Below are 25,103 nucleotides of genomic sequence, written 5' to 3'. Positions count from 1 at the left end.
GACAGGGCTGGAAAGGAATATAGGACCTTAAACATGACAGTCGTTAACAGATACGTCTGCAGTTGTAGTTCACAATAAAGTGGAAGTCTGAGCACAAAAAAAGTATGCCAGAGGTGAGATTTTTATTGACTTATTATCATAATTTTTCAGCATACAAAGTATTTAATCAACTATAATATTTACAATTCTTACATAATGTACATTTTAGAATAACTGTAAAGATAATGTACTTTGCTCCATTTACAATGACAACCTACAGTAGAACTACATTCACGAATAGATACAAATCCTCTACATACTAATAAAAAGTAAATGGAGTGTTGGTTATACATTCTTTAAAATATACCTTTTCACAGGTAGCAAGAAATATTACATGTAATAAGTCTTTATGACTGGAATGATCCAGAAATACCACAAAGCACAAGTAAACACATATAGAAAAGTAGCTCATCATTTCCAAAAGTTAACCTTTAGCCTTTGTGTAAGATAAATGGTGCCAACAATCTTTATAATGTAGCGAGCTTTCCCTGTTTAAAATGAACACCCAAAAGGTGGGGAAGGGTGTTGAGGAAAAATAAGCAAGTCTAGAACATAAGATAATGAAAAGATCAACAGAGAGAAAAGTTTAATCAAACTTTGCTTCCCTGCCCCCACTATCCCATTTTAAGTACATACATTTATGTAAACAGAAAAGAATGTCCACAAAACCATATTTATAGATGTCAGGATTCAGCCAAACTGAATCCAAGCCCCTAAAAGTTATCTTTCATTTGGAAGCATCAAGAAATTGATAAGTATATGGTGAATTAAAATTATGTTTTTCTTTCATTAATGTTTGTTATTGCAAAAATGTAAAATTCCTACAATTCAATGTCTTCAAATCCTAATCTATTCCTTCAAGGTAATTTTATATCCAGGTTCTCCAGAATATCTGGAGTCTTTGTTATCAAAACACAAGGAAAGCTGGCAGTCATTATCAGATTTTGCTGCTTTACAATGATTCAAATCATTTCATGATACGAGTAAAGTGCCTCTGACTAGCAGTCAGTCAGACAGGGGTTCTGGTTCAGCTATACCACCAACTAGCAAAGCAGTGACCCCCTCTGTAAAACAAGAGGAGCAGCCCAGGATCAAAGAAGGGACAATGCTGGCGCTCTTAGATTACGATCTCAGAAGTCCTACTGTGAGATCAGGTGAGATAAAGTAATGTCTCAGAGCACTGTTTTTCTGGAGGGCACTGTGAGGAGCAGAACAGTACACAAAGGGATGTTGTTCTAGTTTCTCCTTGTTTCATCCACTCATTTTATTTGTGAGGAGCTCTGATTCCAAAAATAGTAACTACTAGTCATGCTCTTTCCACAGTATCATGCAGGTCTGAAGTCATTCTGGACATACCATTCTATAAAAATATATCATTTTTCCAGCTCATGTCCATGATCAAAAGTGCTGTTAAACAGAGAAGTTAATTTCACAATATAAGAGAAATGTGGGAATGTCTTATTATTCAAAATGGGCAGTAAATTTAGTCTTAAATACAATTTGGTTTATTGTGACCATACTTTACACATGTAAAATCATATTTTTAAAACACTGCTTAACACATCACAAACTTAAATTGTCCAGACTGTGAAAGTACAAACTTCTTTTCAAAATGCACGCATGAAGAACCAAAGTACATATTCCAAATTAAATCTATATGTTTTGGAAAGTAAACACCAAAGTTCATTAAAATCCACAGTGAAGAACCGTATAAATTAGGCAAACACTGAATGTAGTGAATCCCTGGAAATTTCTGAATTTCTAAGGATTGTACCAAAAGTAATTTTTAAAACCTTAGAAATCTTAACCATATAAGTGTTACAATGAAAAACTGCAAGTAACTACTTAATTACCGTTAGTCTAGTTCTAACGTGAAACTGCACTTTATGAACTCCTCATAGTCCTGCTATTCTTATTTTTATATTAATCTAACTTTTAAGTCAATGAGCTAATGATAATGAGCTACAGAATGATGATAAGGAATCAGAAACTATTATCAGCCAGTTAGCAAAAGAAAACAAAGAGCAATCACATCGACTTATGAAGCCCAAGCGTATGATTAACATTGTTTACACTATAATTTCTCACAATGCATTGAATAATTCACAGCATAATAACACTTTGATTTGTTACATACTATAGAAAAGCTATTAGTTGACACAGCTAAATTCACCTTGGTAAGAGCCAACCGACTTTGTTACTACTTGTAACTATTAATTTACTTTCAAGCCTTGCTGTTTACTGCATCATTTCTGCCAAATTTAATCCAAATTGGGTCTTGATATATTCAAGAAACCAAGCCACAGAAATGTATTTTTGTATTGGCAGGCTCCCTGTACTGTTCAAGATTTCGCTTTCTCTGAAGATATTCAGAACCATGATCATCTTTAGCACTCTTCAATTACATACTCTAACCCTTAAATACAAGTGGACACTAAGTACTGCCACATGAACAACTCCTGACTCAAGCCATGGGAGGTAAAGGTGTCATCAAGAATTGGCTTCACAACCAGAGATCTCAGAGGTGATCTGAAGCACCAAAGGCTGGATCCAAAAGGAAAACTGCCTAGGCTTCCTCAGGTAAACATAAGGAGCTTTAGGAGTGAAGTCCTAGGATTAAAACAGGAAGAGGCACTACAACGGGAAAGTGAGTCTCTCTTTTCTTTTCTCTTTCTATTTGTTCGTTTTCGACATATTTTCTTATCCTTGAGTTTTTCGGACAATTAATTTCAAAGTACACTCTAACAAAAATGTTACAAATCAGACTGTTGCAAAGCCGGATGATCCGTGACTCTGAGGTGAAACAGGAAAGATTTAATGTTCCTGTTATTATTGTAATTAAAATACAAGGCTTTGGAAGTTGGCCTTTTCTTAGAAATAATTCACAAATATATTTTATCCTTATCTAGTATACAGTGATTATTACTAAATAAGCATTATATGCATGCAATGTGGACACACAAATATGGAAGATTTTTCTGTGATGTGAATTGATTTCAGTATAATATACTCCTATTTAGATAGATCTGTTTTGACATTTAATCAACTTATAAAACTCTAGTTACTGGAGGGGAAATGTTACAAAATTTATCATCTACCCAATTAAATATAATTTCTCCACTTACTTGATAACTCAAGTTTAAAAACTTCTCTTATTTAGAAACTGAGTGCCAATAATATTACTTATATGTAACTTATAAAAGAAGATTAAACTTAATTGTTGACAATTTTAGAAAGAAACCATAAGGCCAATTACTTAATTATTTTATACTCCTGACAAGATATGTCAATCAAAGATGTAATCAGACTAACTTGTAACATGTACATATAAATTAGTATAGCCACAATATTTTGGAATTCAAAGGTCTGTGATTCATGTAAGCAAATATTAAAGCTATATAGATGCTATAATTTAAAAGAATGTACACTGTGTACAAGTACACAGGACAGATGTTGGAAAAGTTAAAAAGCAACTTACTGCTGTATATTTTAGTTTAAACCAAGAAAAACATGAGTTTTTTTCCTCCTTTTAGAGAGATTTTTCTCTCAACTAGGAGCAATAGCAAAAATGTATCTTGAAAAGAACAAATTTCAAATATAAAAATGTTCTACATTATTTTATAAATCAACTTTTCCTTTGAAAGTTACAATCTGATGAAAGCATAATTTTGCAACATTCAAATAACCTCTGAAACAGAGTTTTATTACATCAATAAATTTGTCAAGGTTTTAAGGAAATCAGCCCAACAATGAAGAACTACACTTCTATAACTGAGATTCTTTTGGTGATTAAAAAACATTAAGGGCTTCTTTTTGCTTTATAAACTGGAACAAACCTAAAGGACTAAGTTATGTCTACCTGTAGAGCCATTATATGCCTGTTAAAGTACTGGACAATAACCAGACATCTAAGGAGTATAACTGCATTTATGAGCAAATGGGAGAAACATAGTCTCTAGTTCTAATAATTAAATAATATTGTGTGTATAACAGCTTGGCTACCAAAAAGCAAAAAACAATTTCTGAACCACCAAAAATCATTAGGGAAGCTAAAGAAAAGACATAATTCTCGAGCAGGCAGGACAGTCGCCTCCCACTTGATGCAGATATGCTTGACTGAATGATCCTGGCACGATGCATAGAAAAAAATCAATGCTACCATCCACTGGCAAAAAAAGAGGTTTTGTCTAAACTCCTAGCATCTTGTAACCTAAAAAAACAACCCTTTAAACAGGCTTTTTTTTTAATAAAAGAAGTCTCTCCCAACTACTAGAGATCAATGTTTTAGTTTATAAAAATATCAATGAATGGGTACCTTTTTCTAAACCATTCAACATCTACTAAAATTAAGAAGCAGAAGTAAAGCAGTAAAAATCTGTGAATTTTCAGATGTACACATTAGGGGGTCACCAGACTTAATATTTTTTCCTTCTTAAAAAATTCAGAATTTCTGTGAATCTTGCTGGAAACGATTTAGTTTCTCTGGATTATTGGAGGCCATTTGGGAAAAATCACGAAAAATGTCCTGGTAAGTTTCATCACCTGCATGAAAGTAAAATAAGGACATTTTTTAAATTTATACATTGAAAGTATTAAAAACAACATTCGTTTTTATGACTAGTAACTATTTCATAATTCATTACATTAAAATTTTGTTCAGATGAGCATTTTTGGAAGGAAAAAGACCAACTAAATATAAATGCTGGGAAAGTATATAGAGAAAGAAAAAAAAAAACTATACCTGAAAAGCACCTCAGATGCAGCCACAGAGGAAAGTTCAGAGTTAGAAAAGAGCAAAGATGCAAGTGTTTTAAAGCAATGTAAAGAAATACATTTATTAACACATGAGAAATAAAGCTCATTCTAAATGAGGTATAGTAAACAAAGCATTCTTTAAATAAATATTTCCCTTGATCAAGGCCAAAAGAAAAGACCAAAAACAAATACTAATGTTTCTGATGGATGCAAGTTATTAACAAGACAAAACTGATAATCAGGTGGGGAAAAAGCCTCCTATTTTAATGTTATCTTTTAATTAAAAGGCATTTTAATTTAAATAGCATGTGAAAAAGTAATTCTTTACTCAAACTTTAAAACTAATGCACTAATGCACTGCTTACTAAGCTTATAAAATAATAAAGTCTAGAAAATGACTATAAAATCATAGTTGCACATTTAGTCAGAAGTTTTTTGTCTACTGTCAGTGATATGAGCAAGAATGCTATGACAAAAGGGGAATAAATACCAAAGACATCTGTTAAATTAGTAATACACATATGTATAAACGTACAAATATGCCTGCAGAGAAGCAGATTATAGATATTGATCCTACAGCAGACTGAATATGACATTTTTCTTGCCATGAGAAACTAAATATATACACACACAGATTAATTCCTCAGACAAAGGATCTGTATAAAGTAAAATCTTATTTTCAAGATGAATCATTCATCATAAATGCTCCCTATTAAACATTAGCTTTATATAGAAGCTTGGGATAGGGCCGACCCTGTGGCTTAGCGGTTAAGTGCGCGCGCTCTGCTACTGGCGCCCTGGTTTTCAGATCCCAGGCATGCACCAACCCACTGCTTGTTGGGCCATGTTGAGGCAGCGTCCCACATACAGCAACTAGCAGGATGTACAACTATAACATACAACTATCTACTGGGGCTTTGGGGAGAAAAAGGGGGAAAAAAAAAAAAAGAAGCTTGGGATAGTTCTGTTTTCAAGATTTAGACCATCAAATACTGTTTTAGATAATTATTGTTGCAACACAGTTTTATAATTATTTCCCATAACATACCTTGCATCCATCTTATTACAAACTCATTACTACAGTTGTTAATAGTGCAGTAAGTTTTGTCAGCTTTTAAAAAGCGAGATTTTTGAGGCAATAGATGTCATACCAAAAGCTAAAGAATTAGAAAAAAGATGGGGGAGGGGGATAAAGATCTAGTAAAAAGGTCTAACAGCATAACCCAAGATTTTCAATAAAAAATTTTAATACTTTTAATATTTAGTCACTTTTAACATTTAGTCTACGTAAAAACCAAGTTATTAAAATCTCCATATAGTTTTCATTTAGCCCTGGAAATTTTCTCATGACCTGAATCAATCTACTTTAAAAAGAAAACATACAGTGAGAAGAGAATCTTAATAGGTTGGCTAAGAGTAATATCTAACTCATATTATTGTTACTAAAACAATAAAAATAAAGGTTGATATGCTGGAACAACTGGTAAGACAATCCAATTACACCATGATTTCTTACAAGTTTACTCCCACATTAAAAGACAAACTACAATTTATTCCCATTTTTAGCCACTCTAAAAGATATAAAATAAACTGAGAGAGACCAACATTAAATATCAATTAACAAACCATACAAAATATTTTAAAATTTTTCTTATTCTTAGATGTTGAATTAAAATATTTAAAATATTTATTGTAAACATTATAAATATTTTTAAAAGACTATTTAAACTGGAGAGTGTGGAATTTTACTTTCCAACAAAGTGTAAAGTGCCGATTATAATACAAAAATATCACACTGATTTTACCGTTCAACACCAGAAGTAACATAAAAGGCACACGTTATACATTCAAGAAGAAATAGGAAAAAGGATCTAGCAGACACTAATGCCAAATAGTTTACAGATAGCACCAGATGAGCATTCTTAAGTATTACAACAGTACAATGGCAATATATGGCTTCTACTATTAGCAATGCATATTTTGTATAACAAGCTGTGGGATTTTTTTTTCTTTTTGTGGTTTTCCAGTTTTTGTTTTTAAATCATCTAGTACCTATTACACAAGTACATTTTAGTAGAACCATTGTACCATGCAAAATAAATTATAAGATCTTTTATTCACTGAATTAAATGCTTCCTTGAAGCAAATTGTTGGTGCTACACTAATTATTGGTTTCACTTACCGAATACATTTTAAAAGAGTTAATACAAAAGGAAATCTCACCTTCACACATACACAGAAAACTTTTTAATATTCAGTTTCTAACAAAACATTAATTAATGGACTATCAATATAATACCTTTCTTAGGCCTCAAAATGTGTTGTCAGAAAGCAAACACTACAATAACAATAGTGACTAAGATATTTAATATAGTTAACACAAATTGAACTTCAATGTGATTCTTTAAAATTTAAATATAATTTTAATCATTTAGAATTTTTCCCAAGGCAAATATAACTTGTCTACACTAGAATACAGAATCAAGAATCAGAATATGTTGCCCCGGAAAGTTCACAGAAGTACATTTAACAGTTCATAAATGGTCAACAACCAATCACCCAATATTTGTAATGCTAAGTTATATCCTTTAAATTACTTAATCACATTCTATTTCTCTTCAGCAAGTTAACTTTTCTATGTGCTTAGACAGTTCTGAGTTATTAAAATGTGGATTGTCATATTTCCACTGATAGTTTAACATAGTTTTTTATTTTTGGTATTCAAAATATCCATTGCAACAGTAGTTATGATGATCCAAGATTTTGCTGATTTTGCTCTAGAAATGCACTCCCCTCAAAGAGATGGCAGCATGTGAGACCCCACCCTCAGGTGATCAAGTGTATGATTCTGCCCCTTCTGGGTGATTACAGCTTCCTCTTTATAACTGACTAGATCAGTGACCAACCTTTACCAGCAACATACTCACATAACCAGCAGCGGTTCAATAAACCAATGATTTTCAACTGGCGGAGAAACTCTGCCAACAGTCAAGAGGAGTCAACGAGCCAGAGATTGTGGGAACTACCAAACTGGTTTCCAACAATTGAGACCAGGGCACGATACTTCACTCACCCACCCAGTCCTCCTAAGAGTTGTAGGAATTGATAAAGAGGGATACATCTTCCCTTCAGGAAATGTGTGCTTTTACATCACCTTGCAAAAAATAGAGAGTCTCAGGTCCTTAGGATTGTAGACAGAAAATTCAGAAGTGGGGTTTCCTAGAAATAGGTCTATGATTCCCAAAGATTATATCTGAGTCTCTTAAATGGTAGAGCTCTTCATTATCAAAAGATTGAAAATACCTGCATTTAAAAATTACCCAGAATTCTGAGGTTTTCTTTCTATTGCTAGGCAACAACAAAAAAAAGGGTCTAGATAAAACAATCAACCAAATCTATGAGACAAAAATTTACAGTGATAAGCAGAGGGGAAAAATAAAGACCTACTGCCTGAGCAAACATGTCTGCTCTCCAAAGACTCACAAAGGAAAAGAAAAGTCACCAGACAGCAACTGCTGTGCCATTTCACCACGTCACCTGTATAAGTACAAAGCATTCTGCTTTAAATATGAGACCCTCTAAATGAATTAAAAATCGAATTATCATCAAGATGATCCTCAAATGATCAAAATCTCATTTTATTCTGCTGATAATGCCATTTCCAGAATTCTGATCTATTTTTTAACCTCTAAACTAAAATTTGAGAGTGGTAGGAAAGCTTGTTTTTTAAAATGAGGCTTTTTTTCAAATTTTCATTCAAATAAATTGGAAAAACTATTTTTCTACTGATGAGTGGAAGGTGTATACTCATAAACTTATACATAAAACGACAGTGAAAGAGACATCTGAACGCTCCTAAAATGGTGGCAGCAGAAGCCCAAGCAATTTGGGTGGAACTAGAAGTTGCGAGAACATAGAGGCCCTGCCCTTTCAAGCTTCCAACTCCAGAGACCTTCTGACTAATCAGTTGGGTGTAACTTCATCAGCAAACACCATAAGGAAAGAGCAGCTAACCAAACATTTAAGTTTAAAATTTCAGGGAAAAAAAATTGCTTAACTTAAAATCTTGAAGTTCACACTTATCTCACAAATCTCAGGTCATATCCTTTGAATAATTTTTATTTTAAAGTGCTTAAACACAAAGGCCTCAAAAGTGGCCTAGTAATACTATCACTTAAGTATATCTGTCACAAAATTATAACTTATTTAAAATCTAACATTCACGTTTAAAACATATGGGTGAAATTCAGAATTAATGCTGAGACTTCACCCTTAATCAGCACTCTTACATCTTGGTCTATCATGAGTCAGTAGTACTGTTTGATCCATAGGATTCAAGTGGGACACTCTAGATTAGAACTATCTAGCAGAAGTGCTTCTATTCTCAAAGTCCTTACTTGTTCCCTATTAAATTAGACCAAAAATAAGTAGTAAACACAGTCCTCTGAGAAAAGAATGGCCCCACATTTTATATTAATTATATATTAATCTGATTAAAATAAAAGTAAATGGCTGAAGCTAGCATAAAGTACCGAAATTTCAAAACAATATTTAAACAAAAAGAATAGATGATATTACCAAGCCACTTTTAAAATAATATATTAATTTTCATTGAAAAAAAATCAAATATATTAAACATTCTCAATTATTTTAGTCATGAATTCCTGAAATTTTTTACTAATATGTATATGAATTTAAAACAGATAAATTAGTAATTCATATACTCAAATTCATGAAACTAGAGATCCAATTATTACTCTCTTCATTGTAAAGAATGTCTAATTAGGATGTGTTCAAAAAAATGAATCTGATCAGCAACACTGCTTCCTTTTCTTGACATCTTGACTCAAAGGTAAATATTATTCAAAATGAGACTTGAACTGATCCTGAGCTGATATTTCTCTAAAGGAATAAGTCTACTTTGCCATCAGATTCATGAAATATTGTTATAAACACTTCCATTTATCCAACAGATATTGTCCAATTGCTTGGGGCAAAGCTACAAGATAAAATTAGACCTTTTCCCTATACCTTTTAAATGAACTCTACTCCCATTATGGACTTCCTAACCTACTGGTAAATTTTATTTTTAAACTTTCAACTCATTTTTAGATCAGAGTACAAAACTCTGAATTCAATAAACTTTTTCTAGGTATTTTCCATACTGATTTTTTATATGCCCAACACATGGTGATTTGTTTTCTCCCTGAACACAATTTATAGAAATTCCCTGAATAAAAAAAAAAAAAAAAAAAAAAAAATTTTGTTATATTCACATGACAGCTAAAGAGAATTCCAAAAAGAAAACAACTATTGTGCTGCTGTAAGTGTATAAAGATGCATTATCATTCCATTCACTTCACTGGAATGTATATGGAAGACACCTGTACAGCAGACAAAGGAGTCAGCAGCCCGAGTTAAATGCAGCAAGTAAACGTGTACTGCAATAGGAATAGTTATGGATTTTTAAAGGCCCGGGAGTTAGTCACCCCCAAGATTTCAGTAAGTAGTACAGACCTAACAACTCTCAATTTACAAGTTATAAAAACTCTATAGTAATAAGTGAGTTTGCTAAAGAACTATGAATCTTCCAATTGTAAACTGATAAATTCCTGAATGCATTTCTTATACTGCATTTCAGTATGGTTATTAGTAGAATATTGACCTGGCTGTCCATAAAGTCCTTCTGATTCCCGCATCTCTTCATTCATTCTTGCTAAACGTAACCTAAAATTAAAGAAAATTATTTTTTAGATGAAGTTATACAATATAAAAATTCATAAACTAATGAATTACATTAGCAGGTACATGCACTGGTGTAGTTTTTTTCTTTTACCAGTATTCCCCTCTAAAATAAAGAGCCTTTTAGTTTATCAGACCCAGCAATCTGAGATACAAAAATAACTGTATTTTACTTTAGACAATTCTCATGACCGAAGACAGTAAAAGATTTCTGACGACTGCATTTCGGCTCTGGTTAAGCAGGATTCTTGTAGCACCTCCAGCAGCTTGATTCCTTCAGATGCTCTCAGAGAATTCCTGGCTTCTACAGCAACCTGTCAAACTTTAACTGCCAAATGCTGAAATTACTGCTTCTATAGTATGGAAGCAATAGTCTGTCATAAGTTCATTCTGGTTCACCCTGAGGTGAGGTAGTTCCGGACATATAAATAGCATGTGTTATCTATAAATACTAGGAATATATTTTGATATACAAACATTATAATAAATGACCACAAGTTACCAAGATTTTCCCAAAGTTACCATATTGGTTATATATTCTTTTTTGCGTTATTCATCCTGCAGCAGGCAGCCATGTAGCACCAGATTAAGATGATGAGAATTTCCTTCCATTTTCTTACTAACTTACTAATTTTGAAACAGGCAAATGCTGCCTTTGGTGCCCCTCTCCTACTTTGTACTACTTGCCTGTCCTTCAAGCCACCAAATACTCACTGCCTTCCCAGACCTCTATCACCCTCGTGTAACATGCTCTCTCTGGCAAATGCAGCATCTGACATGGGCTTTTCCTATCTTCAGTACCACAATTCTCTCCTGTCTCCTTTCTCAACCACTGTGTGAATTAATAATAGTGCCATAAGTCTGCCTTTGGTATTTGAACTTTTCAAAGAAAACATCTATTTTCAAAAATTTTTAAGTGAAACTGAAGTCCTCACACAAAGTGTAATGAGAAAATGTAGACAATTTGAGAACAGATATTTTTGAGGAAGAGGGGCCACTACTATAAGAATTGCCTGGGAACCTTGCAAAACCAGGGTTTGTTTCTCTATACTATTCCTACCTTTTCTTTAATAACTTATCTTTCTCCAATTGTAACTCTATATTAATTTAATAGTTCTAAATTAGCCTACAATAGCCTCCACAATAACAATAATTCCTCCAATGGTGAAAGGAAGTTGAGTACAGAGAAAGTATGTTTTGCTGTTTTGTTTGTTTTATTTGGCAGGGGTCAGAGAGGGGTGATATAGGGCAAGTCAAGAATTCTCAGTGGGAGCTCAGGAGTTCAAGGCAGTCGTGGGAGTTTCTCTTTGTAAGTGACTGAGATTCAGCAGTCTGGATGGAACTCTCTCTACTCATATGATAGAAGTTCAACAGTTCTGGGCTTCGTTTAGCCCAGAATAGCATGAATAAGTGACTTCATACAACATATGCCTGAGATTTCCTATATAACAACGAAGTGTACGTGACAATCACATTTCTAGATCCCAAGTATAACAAACAACTTTGATTTAAGACGAAAATCAAATTAAGACCTCAAAATTCTTTAACAGATAATATTAAATTGTATCTAAACATTCAAGAACAAGGATTTTTATTTTAAATAGAGTATTCATGTGAGTAATTTTTAAAAAAACAAGCACAAACCGATCCCTAAGTATCACTGCCCAAAGGCAATGCAACTGCAAAAGTTACTACTATCAATGCAGCCAGCCCCCTACTTATAATACTCCGATTCCTGAGTTATTAGAATAATTGCCTGTTCCTATACCAGTCCAACCCCCGCCCCAGTGCTGTACTAACAGTTAGAGAATACATATTAGACAAGTCACTGGTTTTCTGTTCCTACTGGTCAAGCAGTATAACAGAAGTGGCTAAGAACATGGGTTTTAGAGCCAGAATTCTTGGTTTCAAAGCCCAACTCCATCACTTACTAGTGTCTCAAATTATCTGTGGTTTGGCTTCCTTATAAAATGAGGCTAATAATAATAACAACAACTCTCCCTCATAGGGTTGTTGTGAGAACCAAATAAGTTCATGTATGTAAAGTGCTTAATACATTTAATGTGCTTAAAGAAGTACATGGCATATAGCAAACAACCAACCAAGTTTAAAGTTCACACCTACGCATGAAACTCGATGTTAAAACCCTGTACAAGTGATCAAGTAAAACAAAAACACTTACAAGGTCACTATATCAGCGTTGGCTGCTTCCACAGCTATACTCAAAGGGTCTTTCCCTTCTTCATCAGTGGCATGTTGATTGGCACCTCGTTTTAGGAACAAACATACCTGCCTATTTAAAGAAACAGCATTTTTGTGATATTGCCAATAAGAGAAAAATTAGTATTCACCTTAAAAAATAAAAATCACTACCCAACTTAAAGAAATAACATTTTCATTAGGGAATTCTTGATTCATTCTACAAATATTTATTGAACACTGACTCCAATAATAATTTACCATGATCAGCATTTTACAAATCTCAAGATATTTTCATGTTTAACCAGGTAATGTATAGCATAGTGGGAGCTATAAATTATGGTCCTTATCCTCAAAGAATATCATAAAAAGATGTCCACAGATATCTAAACTTAAATAAAACAAAAATCACTAAACGTCATTATTTGGGAAAGAAGGAAGCCAAAACAATGTTAACATCATAATATGTTAATAATACAGCAACAAAGAGTGGGAAGCAGTCCTCCCGCTATACTCCACAAATATTCATAACCTGAAGAAATTGACAAAAATAAAAAAAATGGAAGAATGAGTAAATGAAGTCTATGAGGTAAAATGAGAAGAATTATGATTAAGAAGAAAACAAAAAGGATGAGTTAAATACTATCATTTTTAAGTATAGAAAAATTTTTGTGATGATATAATTGAACTGAATCTCTTTGCTGACAGAGGGAAAGAAAACAAGCTATGATAAAAATAAAAGATGCTTGGGGCCAGCCCGGTGGCACAGCAGTTAAGTTCACATGCTCCGCTTCAGATCCTGGGCGTGGACCTACTCACCGCTCATCAAGCCATGCTGAGGTGGCAGCCCACATAGAACAACTAGAAGGACCTACAACTAGGATATACAACTATGTACTGGGTGGGGGCTTTGGGAGAAAAAGAAGACAAGAGGAAGATTGGCAACAGATATTAGCTCAGGGCCAATCTTCCTCAAAAAGCATATAAATAAATAAATAAAACAAAAAAAAGATGCTATAAATAAACAAAAAATAACAGCTTCTTACTTGTCAAGGTAATAAGAATTGGAAATCCTGAGATGCTTCATTAAAAAAATAATCACCATGATACAAACTTAAAGTCCAATTTCATGCCTTTAATGTTCCATGAGTCTAAATATTACTCCAGAAGCCACAACATCAATGGCACAGACTAAGAATTTACTTTAAAATTTGACTTTAGCTACCCTACAGGAAAACTAAAGTGTCCAAAGTTACAAAATTCTCCCAAAATATGTGTGCTATGTACATAATGTATGTGTACATGCATAAATACACACAAACACAGACTTGAGCTATCTGACAAAATTGCCGTAATTTCAGTAACAGTTTTAAATACTTAAACTAATCTATACAAATGACAAGTGAAATTCAAAGTAAGCATTGCAATTTTCTTATCTGAAAAGTTAACAGCAGCATTTTTCTGAATGAGATTTTTAAAATTTCAAATTCCATCATGACAGTATAAGTCATAGGAAAGTATCACTTTACAAACTCTATCTAATGGCCTTAACCTTAGAAAAAGCAAAACATTATTTCAAAATAACTTTTCAAATAAAATCTACTTAAATATGTAAGCACTATAGTTACCCAGTGTGCCCTAAGACGGTGGCATGGTGCAGTGGTCCCCGCCCTTGCACATCTCTTTGGTTCACGTTAGCACCATTCTGTAGGAGAAACTCGCATGTCACCAAAGAGCCCTTAGAGGAAAAAAGGAGATAACAATGTACAAAAAACAAACAATAATATATTTCTATTAAAAACAGAGTATTTACTTCACTCTAATAGTCTTTCTATTTCATTCTCCCCAAAAGAGAAAATACCCCCCAGCAAACGCAGAGAAATGATAAATTATACTATTTTCTTCCCAAGAACTACTTCTAATACGGATTCAATATGCAGCTTGTAATCCAGCAAAACACACTACTTTTATTACCAGAATTCTCTTCCATTAAGAAAAACAAATTGAACCTACACAATCAAAGTGATGCTCAGAAATCATTACTAGCTTCTTCTATTTTTCAACCCATCTCTTACAGCAAAAAATAAAGCTAAGGCTATGTTCAGAATGAATTATGATTTCTTATATTTTACTACCACTGAAAATCTCAATGTACAAATTCATACCCCTAATACAGCCTGAATAAGTGGTGTTGCTTTGTTTTCATCTGAATTAGCCCAGTTCACATCTGCACCATGAGCCAAAGCCTCAGCCATTTTAGGAAGATTTTTTTCATATGAAGCCCTATACAGCTGGAGTCCTGGATTAAGATGTTTAGAGTCGAGAAACACAGAGGAGTCTTGCCTTTCTCCCTCTGAAAAGCAAACACAAATACATCAATAAAAATGAGCTCTTGGCAGACAGGGAGAGAATGGGAAGTTGTTTCATAGGTACAGAGTTTCAGTTTCGTACGATGAAAAGAGTTCCGTGGATGGATAGTACTGATGGCAGCACAACAATGTGAACAGGCTTACTGTCACTGAACTGTACACTTAAAAATGGCTAGGATAGTAAATTATGTTATGTGTATCTTACCACAATTTTTAAAAAAATGAATTCTTAATTGTGTCACAATGTGAAAGTTGGGACTTAAGAAACCACTAATTTAACAAAATGAGCTAATGGGAGATTTTCACAAAGACATTTTATTTCTAATAAACTAATCACTCCCCACTCAACGTTCTTCTCTTATAATGACACTGATTGGTATGCCAGGACTTCACGATCTTGCGAGTATCCAATGGCTAGGTTAATTACCCTGTACTAGATTAAAATTAGGTATATTCCTATAAGCCTGAACTTAAGGACTTGGAAGAGGCAGTAAGAATTCCTAAAGAATTTCACTACTAAACCAAACCTCACTTTATTCCTAGGATGGTCACACTGACAGTACAAGCAATTCAAATAATCTGAAGAATGCTTATGATCCTGAGTATTCTGCAAGACCAAAATCATAAAGGAGAGAATATAGGAGTAAAGCACAGGTCAGAAGAAAAACCTAATAGTGAGGGAGTTGATGATCTCTTTCTCTTGATAAGAAAAGACAGCTATAAAAAAAGATAAAGAGTAATACGACATAAAGTTCATGTGGACTAAAAATTATCCTTAGCTATTAACAAGACACTTTTAGCACATATCATGAAGCTTAGGAGAATGTACAGCTAGGAGAAAACTTCCAAATATGAAAAGAAATAGCTGCTTTCTCATTTAACTGTATTACTCCTCCCTTAGTACCTTCTAAAAGACTAACCACTTCCTTTAGAAACCATCTAATCAAGACTAATTACACATATATTTTTCAGCCAACAATACCAATTAACAATGAATTTCCTCAAAACTCACCAGGCTCATATAAACTATTGGCTGACACTGTGGAGGGTAAAGATTCTCTTCCATCATCAGAGCTCTGCTGGATTCCACTGTCATTACTTTTGACTGTTTTAAAGAAAAATCAGCTAGTGATTAAAGTTCGAGCCATTAAGAAAACCATCGCCCACAAACAATGAGGTTTTAAAATGAGCTCTGATACATCAACATGAACTCAGCCACCACCACTAGAATACATTTAACATGACTTTAATCCTTTTGAACACTTAGCTTATCAAAATATGAAGCAATCACAAAGCCTGAAAATAAACTTATTTTCAGAGTTGTAACACATCTCATTACCCCATAATATGTCAGGGATAGTAAGAGCTTAATTTATTGTATGACTGTAAGTAATGTGTAATTCTGAGACAATGGGTAACATCTAGAGAAATGGCCACACCGCACAATGACCACTGGCACAGACTTGGAATGCTCCACAAGAGTAGTACTTACTACTACGTAGTTTTGAAGAAGTATCAAAGTAGGAGAAGAGTGAATCTAGCTCATCAGGACAGAACAGAGACTCCCGCCTGGCCTCGTCGCTATTTACAGCAACCACTGGGGACATGCAAGTTAGCAAAGCACAAAGCAGGCCATAAGAAGGGAAAAGGGCAGGAAAAAATGTTACTGGGAAAAATTTAGGAGGAAAAAAATAGGAAGGATATTAGGTAGTTAATCAGATATTTAGGGCTTTTTACCATAATAGATTTATAATTCCCATCTCCCCTCGCATTTTAAGCAGTTTTACTCCTTAGAATATACACATTACCTAGAAATGTGAATTACCTAGACACTACAGTCATGGGCCGCGTAACAACGTTTCAATCAATGACCGACCGCATATACAACAGTGGTCCGATAAGATTAGTACCATATAGCCTAGATGTGTAGTAGACTATACCACCTAGGTTTGCATAAGTACACCCTATGATGTTCATGCAACAATGAAATCACCTCAGGACGCATTTCTCAGAACATATCCCTGTCGTTAAGCGATGCATGACTGTATTTAAAGTTAATTGTTTTAAAGACACCATTTTTTCTTAGAATATGAAGAAGGAAACAAATTTTTAGTATTTATAAAACCTACAATAGCTACTAATTCAGAGATTAAGAAAGAGACTTCAGCTTAAGAAAAGATTTATATACACATTAAGTAAACTGTAATACCTGAACTTTGGGGAGATGCTCTGATTTGGTCACCTGGCCCAAGTTTAGAAATGCTCAGCCTCTTTTCTTCGCAACTTTTGGAGATAATCTTTTTTTCCTGCTCAGGAGGTGATGATGATATAGAATATTTATCCACAAATTTCCTCTCCACATATTTTGCTCTGATATATGCCTCTTTCTCCTGTCTGGTATACATAAAAATGTCATGATGTTCTGCTTAATCTCTTAGCATTGCTAATACTGAAAAGAAGCCATCATATATTCACTATTTCAAAGAAAGTCACTAAATGTATTACTAGTTAAAACTGAATTTGTGACATTACGCAACATATTTTCCTTCCAAATATTTAATGAACTATGATTTCATGTTCAAATGAAATACAAATAATAAACTAACTGAAAAATCACAAGTATTAACATGGCACTCTCTTATTCTCTTAATTTCTGTGCTCATTCATTTCTATACATATTCTCTTATGCTTTTTACAGAATGAAAAACTTTACCAAGAAAACTATAAAATTTATAGCAATTAATTTTAATTTCATTTTTACTCCAATAAATAATGACACATACTAAACTATCACTAGTGATGGCGATAATTTTTCATAAGACAACTACTTTAAAGCAATATAGCATTCCTAACTTAAGGGGGGAAAAAGATGTCACATTTTAAACTTCTGATTTATGGTACAATCATAAAATGCCAGGTCTGTTCTGTATCTTTTCTTATATTGTTAAAATGCTTAGGTCTTTGACTAAAACAGAAGGATATTTCAATGTCTGAAATAACTCAAACAGCTATGCTTTAGCAAATAAATAATCTGATTTAAGTGACACTGATTTAGAGAGCAATAACTTTAAAATAGTATTGATTAGACATAAAGATTTAGTCAAACATAAAATGCCAACATAGGATTATGGCAAATAAAATTTTAATGCTAAAAATAAAGAATCATAAGGACTAAAAACAACATCAACAACAAAAGCTAATTATGTACCTTAAAGGCACTTTTAGCCACTTGGTTCAATGAGCCTCCATATGTAGAAATAGAAGTATAATTTCGAACACAGCAATTAAGTACTCTGCAAACAGAAGCTACCTTTTTCACTTTTAATTCTTCAACATCATAATGCCATGTACGAAGTATGTGATTAACAAATATTTGCGGAACTAAATCAAACAATGTAAAATTATTCATTGTAAGTAGTAGAAACTTGATTCTTGGACACGTTAACAAACAGATTATCTCGTTTTAAAGGCCTGTCACTAACAGAACTTGGGTCCACTTTAACTGCTAAGAGCTTTTACATTCCTACATACAGACTTAATTTTTAAGATTCTCTCTCATCTGGAGACTATAATTGATTATCTGATCAATAAAATATAATTATCTAATTAACATACCCAAGAAAGAGACAGCCACGTTTTAACAGAAGCAGTAATGATCTCTTCTAAACAGTCTGTCTCAATATTATGTATCCCTTACAGTGAAATAAAATCATAGCTGTATTCCTGGTTAGGGGGGAAAAAAAAAAGTAACAAATTAAGACAACTGAAATAGTACCTTTGTCCTGGTTGTGGTTTCTTTATTCCCATTTTTTCCACGTTAGCTTCATAAACTCGATTTATAACATCATTCCCCAACTCACACATAAGCTGTTTGATAGGAAAATAGAAAAAAATAAGCTATAAATTTCTTAAAATACTAAAAAATTCATTAAAGCAAGTTTCTTGTTAATGCCATCCAGTCAATTCTGACTCCCAGGGACCCTGTGTACTGCAGAGCAGAACCCTGTTGGGTCTTTTTTGCACCATCCTCTCACCTCCCGGCATTATAATAGACAATGCTCTGCTGATATTTGCAGGGTTTTCACGGCCAATTTTTCCAAAGTGTGTGGCCAGGTCCTTCTTCCTAGTCTGTGTTAGTCTGGAAGTTCCACTGAAACCTGTCCACTATGGGTGACCCTGCTGGTATTTGAAATACTAGTGGGACAGCTTTCAGCATCACAGCAACACGCAGCCACCACAGTGTGACAACCAAGAGACGGGTGGTGTGGTTCCCTGACTGTAAACAAACTTGGGAAACGAACCCGGGCAACAGCAGTGAGAGAGTCAAATCTTAACCACTAGATCACCAGGGCTGGCCATTGAAGCAAGTGCAGCTAATTAATTCCTTTGCATATTCTGTAATTGCTCATTCCACATAGAAGTTTAAAGTTAAAACAAAATGACACAAGGACTGAGAGCAGTATCACCATTTTGCCGTTCTTCACCAGAATACCTCCTCTAGAAGATTACCAGTCATACAAGAAAAGGTTTCTCCTCACCCATCTTCTACTAGTTTTCTATCCCTCCACTGTGACTAGCACAATGCTGCATATTATTCACGATGTCTGATGAATTAACTGGCAAAAGAAGCCTAAGGCAAGAGAGGTAAAGTTTAAACAACTCAGAACTGAGGTAAACTATTGTCTCCTTATACTTTATATATAAATATTTCAAAATACACTGTTTAAAAGTTTCAGTAATTTTTTTAAATGTATAAGATAGTTGTGTTTCAACCAAATTTTCTTTTTTCTTTTTTTAATGATTTTATTTATTTATTTATTTATTCCCCCAAAGCCCCGGTAGATAGTTGCATGTCATAGCTGCACATCCTTCTAGTTGCTGTATGTGGGACGTGGCCTCAGCACGGTCAGAGAAGTGATACTTCGGTGCGCACCAGGGATCTGAACCCGGGCCGCCAGCAGCGGAGCGTGAGCACTTAACCGCTAAGCCACGGGGCCGGCCCCAAAATTTTCTTTTTTTATAATTTTATTTATTCATTTTTCCCCCAAAGCCCCAGTAGATAGGTGTATGTCATAGTTGCACATCCTTCTAGTTGCTGTATGTGGGACGCGGCCTCAGCATGGCCAGAGAAGCGGTGCGTCGGTGCGCGCCCGGGATCCGAACCCAGGCCGCCAGCAGCGGAGCGCGCGCACTTAACCGCTAAGCCACGGGGCCAGCCCAAGTTTTCTAAATTGAATCTGCTGAGTTCATATCCACACACAAAGTTGAGGCAGATATTAGATTTCTACCCCTCAATCCCCACTCCATCTTCTCATTTGAATTCATAACAATTACTAGAAGCTATCTAAATAGGGCTCTACCTTAGGAGCCAACTTATCACTTTCATTTAGATATTTATACAATAATTCCACAAAGCAAATTTTTTACTTTACACAACAGACAGGATTACCAGTTTATCTATGGTTTGAAATAAAAACATAAGCACATTAAGAACACAATTTTCAGACAGAAACAAATGCAGAGAACACTACAACCTTTAAACTAAAATATTTTTTTCAATATAGTAAACTAAATAGTTAGAATTAAAGGAGTATCCTATTAACTGTTCAGAGTTTTATAAATCTTATTAGAAATCCAGTTGTGATCTAAAATTATTTATGACATTTTCATACACATGAATCCTTACACAGGGAAAAAGGATGTCTTGGTTTGATGATTACTACCCTGACAAATACAAATTCGCAAACAGTCCTACGCTAAAACAACCCAATGATAACAACATGCGAAACCAATCCATTATGGAGCTTACCATATAGCAATATGTCTCGTATTTCTAACAAGAATTTATATAATTATAAAAGATTAAAATTAAGGCACAGAATCTAAAATATTTTTTGAGAAAACATAAAAATGTAGGAATGATGGTTTCCTTAATAAGTGAACTGACTGGGAGTTAAGAGTATTACATAAACTTAGCAATTTTTTTTTTTTAGGTGAGGAAGATTAGCCCTGAGCTAACATCCGAGGCCAATCCTCCTGTTTTTTTGCTGAGGAAAATTGGCCCCAGGCTAACATCCGTGCTCACCTTCCTCTACTTTATATGGGACACCGCCACAGCACGGCTTGACAAGCGGTGCGTTGGTGCGCGCCCGGGGATCCAAACCTGCGAACCCCGGGCTGCCAAAGCAGAGCGTTTGCAGTTAACCGCTACGCCACTGGTCTGGCCCCAAACTTAGCAATTTTTAAAACCCAATATGAAAACACCAAATTGCCAAAACAGCCTCAGATATGTTCCAACACAATTTAGTTCATTGTTAGCATTGAGAAACTCATACATTTGTAAACTAAGATTCTAAATCCTGACTTTTTCGGTGAAAATATGAAGTATTTTTAAGCAAATATTTATTTTACCTTTAAAAGTTCAGGCTCCCAGGTGTCTAATGTTAAAGAACGTACTTTTGAAAAATGAACTCCAAGACTCCTAAGCAGGAAAAAAAAGACTGCATTAATATATGAAACTATCAAGCCTCTACTCTATTTGCATATTACACAAATTATTTTTCTCTTTCAACGTGACATATTCTCTAATATAGCCTCAACACGTATATAAGTAGGGATAGATCTTCTGGTTTATAATGAATGGTGAATCAAAGTCCTCAAAAGACTTCACAAATCAGAATTTTAACCACTCTACAACAGGTACAAAGATACAAACTGGCAGTCAAATTAGGCAAATGAAAAAGGTTCTCAAACCAACAGGACATGATTAATTTATAATGTGTGTTTATCCAAAAGAAGTCTCTCACCCTAGGATGGCCTACCCACCGGTGAATCCCAGAACACTCGATACACAGGGTGATGCCCAGGTTGATGCTGGCCCACCGTGGGTCCGCCAGACCACAGTCACAACAGCTGGCATTGCCAGGGATACACTGGACTCGCTGCAGCGCACTTTCTCCTTTCAATAATTTATCTTTTGACTCACTTCCAGAATCCAGGCTTCCTGTGGATGGAGATGATTTCTTATCCAGCTTCTAAAAGAATTAAGAATTATTTGTTTAAAAAAAAAAAAAAAGATTGTAATACTACACTGCACACTACATGCTCCTAACAAAAGCTTCCAATCAATAAATTGAAGGCCTATAATGGGCCTAAGCCAGACATTGTTCTAGGCATTAGAGATTCAAGGATAAAAAAATATAGATTCCTCCATCAATTGGCTTTTAGCTTTGTGGGGAAAAACATACAAACATTGAAAATTGTGTGTGTGTGTGTGTGTGTATATATATATATATAAAATAACTGACACAATGAACCTATGTACAAGATATGAAGGCAAAGAGAAGGGGAATACTAATTTAACATGCAGGGTGAGAGACAGAGGGAGTAAACACAAGACTACTAAAACTCAAGAATAAAATAAATATTTTATATCAAGTTTTTCCAAGATACTCAGTGACCTGCAAACAAGTTGTTTCAATGACTGCAGTGAAAACCTGGAAATGGTATGGCCTTTTACTAAAGAACAGATCAATTACATAATTATAATTATAGAGTCTATCAACAATAGAATGCACAATGTCTAAAATCTCACAGGCTATTAGGAAACCAGGAGAAAAGCAAAAGGTGGCGGATAGGTAAAAAGCTAATTTTCGTGTGTGTGTGTGAGGAAGATCAGCCCTGAGCTAACATCCGACACCAATCCTCCTCTTTTTGCTGAGGAAGATTGGCCCTGGGCTAACACCTGTGCCCATCTTCCTCTACTTTATACAGACGCCACCACAGCATGGCTTGACGAGCAGTGCATTGGTGCGCCCCAGGGATCCGAACCTGCGAACCCCGGGGCCACCGAAGCAGAGCGCGCGCACCTAACTGCTACGCCACCGGGCCTGCCCCCTGCAAAAAAGCTAATTTTTTAAGTGCACAGCAAAGTCTATACCAATAATGACCAAATACGAGGATGCAGTTTGGGGATCCTAAGCAATTAAAAACATGATCTAAAAAGTCTTCTGGTTTAAAAACATTTCAACCTTAACAAGGCAGTATTTTAGTATAGAGTCATTAGAAATATAATTTGGCCCTCGCCTTATCCTTACTGAAAACTCAATTCAACAGCTGTTAGGTGGGGCCAAGCAAAGAAAGTGTAGGGATATGATTTTCCAGAGAGGATTGAGCTAGGTGAGGAGCATATCCTCAACCGAGAGCAACCCCATGCAGGTTGTTGAATCCCAAGCAGGATAAGGAGGGTATCTGCATAGGGAGGGAGCCCAGCAAGGAAAGTGAGAGCCTGAGAAGGGAGAGGAATGTGGAGTGGGAGGGCCACAACTAGAAGGTGTCAGAGTCTGAGTGGGGTGAGGGGGCAAGTGGCAGCAGAGAAAGGATACTGGTTACATACAGGGGGTACTGATCATATAAATAAATATGTTAAAAATAAATGGGAGCCAGATTTCTCTCTGTAGAGAAAGGAGTTATTTATATGGAAAGGGAGAGAATTAGAAAAAACCCTGATTGCATTAGATTAGAACTGGAGATACCAATATGTACACTAATGGTTTTCAATACAGATATAGAAAGAAATATAGACGTAAATGTATATATGTGTATATCCATATATATATTCCCTTATCTTGGTTTCTAAAAACCATTCTCCACCAAAAGGGACTACGGCTCTTTGGAAAAATTGCTGATTTCAGAGCTGGTACAGAGAAAGTGTAAGAAGACGAACCCATAACATCTCATCATGCTATAAATTAAGGAAGAACTCAAAGATTAAGGAGAGCACGTCAAAAGGATACAGAAGCCAAAACTCCACTGGCCAAACTTAGGTCAATCTGAGCAACAAAATAAATAATGACAGTAACGGATTATAACATTGAATAAAATAAGGGCCTGTCCTGACATAATTACATTAAAAATATTTTAAGCTTGATGAGGAACAGAATATTTATATAGTCTCAAAGTACCTCTCCGAAATAACTACTACCTACCAAGATAACCGCACAGTAGAGAAGTCTAGCAGACACCACCTTAATCAAATGATCAAGGTTAATATCACCAATAATGGGACAAATCAAAATCAAGTGACACCTGAGAGGATGCAGTGAGAAGAACACAGCATCATTTATATAATATTCCTGCCAAAGATGCATAACCTCGTGACTAAATGTCAAACAAACCCACACGGAGGGACATTTTACAAAATACCTAGTCTATAATCTTCAAAACTATCAAGGTCAAGAAGGTCAGAGAGTTACGATAGCTAAATGCTACCTGTGCTTCTGGACTGGATCTTTTTGCTAATAAAGAACATTACCGGGACAACTCGATGTTTGGGAATTAAATGGTAATAATGTATCAGTGCTCATTCTTGATTCTGACGGCTATAGTGTGATTACATAGGAGAATGTCCTAGGTTGTGGGAAATATTCACTAAAGATTATTACTTTGGGTGATGGACATCATGTTAGGAACTGACTCTGAAATAGTTTGGGAGGAAAAAGCCATTTGTACTATACTGGGAACTTCTCTGTGAGTTTGAGATTATTTCAAAATTTAAAAAAAGAGATACAATCTGTTTTACTAGAACATGTTCAATTATACAAATTAGCTCATAAGCAATTATCATACAGGGAAAGGATGTCAATATAACAGAGAAATCATGTTGGTTCATTCCCAATTTTTCTCTATAACCTATCACTTTTGCACCAAACTAGAGAGTGGAAAGCAAAGGACACTAACAAAGCAGAACTTGGGTTAGCCACCTCAAAGAACACAGGACTGAACATGACACCCATCCCCCCCATTCTTTTTCTTGGCTCATTTTGGCCATGTGTTCTGACTTGAAAGTGTTTATTGCACTATTCTCCCTGATCTTGATGTATTTTGCCTTTGTCACCATTAGTGAGTAGCCTCAACCCTTCTGACCCTTCCATTAAGCTATCTTCACCAATTACTAAAGTTAAGTCCTATCTATATATTCATTTATTAGGAATTTAACTA

At 34.8% G+C, this 25,103-nt stretch overlaps 1 protein-coding gene across 3 annotated transcripts in view; it reads right to left on the bottom strand.

Annotated features, from left to right (window-relative positions):
- Nucleotides 1-100: 100 nt before the first annotated feature.
- The window catches only part of ACAP2 (ArfGAP with coiled-coil, ankyrin repeat and PH domains 2), a 156,576-nt gene continuing 131,573 nt past the window's right edge, over nucleotides 101-25,103 (bottom strand). For 2 of the 3 annotated variants that reach the window (XM_058556084.1, XM_058556085.1), the window contains 10 exons: nucleotides 21,930-22,138; nucleotides 21,516-21,585; nucleotides 18,880-18,971; nucleotides 17,314-17,498; nucleotides 16,117-16,209; nucleotides 14,901-15,088; nucleotides 14,364-14,473; nucleotides 12,719-12,829; nucleotides 10,460-10,521; nucleotides 101-4,581 (listed from right to left, as the gene is read on the bottom strand). In XM_058556084.1, the coding sequence (XP_058412067.1) occupies nucleotides 4,481-4,581; nucleotides 10,460-10,521; nucleotides 12,719-12,829; nucleotides 14,364-14,473; nucleotides 14,901-15,088; nucleotides 16,117-16,209; nucleotides 17,314-17,498; nucleotides 18,880-18,971; nucleotides 21,516-21,585; nucleotides 21,930-22,138 (1,221 nt within the window). In that variant the 3' untranslated portion in view covers nucleotides 101-4,480. The remainder of the gene's footprint in view (nucleotides 4,582-10,459; nucleotides 10,522-12,718; nucleotides 12,830-14,363; nucleotides 14,474-14,900; nucleotides 15,089-16,116; nucleotides 16,210-17,313; nucleotides 17,499-18,879; nucleotides 18,972-21,515; nucleotides 21,586-21,929; nucleotides 22,139-25,103) is intronic. The other variant, XM_058556086.1, reaches the window with a different exon arrangement.

Source organism: Diceros bicornis, chromosome 15 (genome assembly GCF_020826845.1).
Source record: "Diceros bicornis minor isolate mBicDic1 chromosome 15, mDicBic1.mat.cur, whole genome shotgun sequence".
NCBI lineage: Eukaryota > Metazoa > Chordata > Mammalia > Perissodactyla > Rhinocerotidae > Diceros > Diceros bicornis.
The sequence above is the reverse complement of the archived record's forward strand: the minus strand, read 5'-3'. Positions and strand labels throughout refer to the sequence as shown.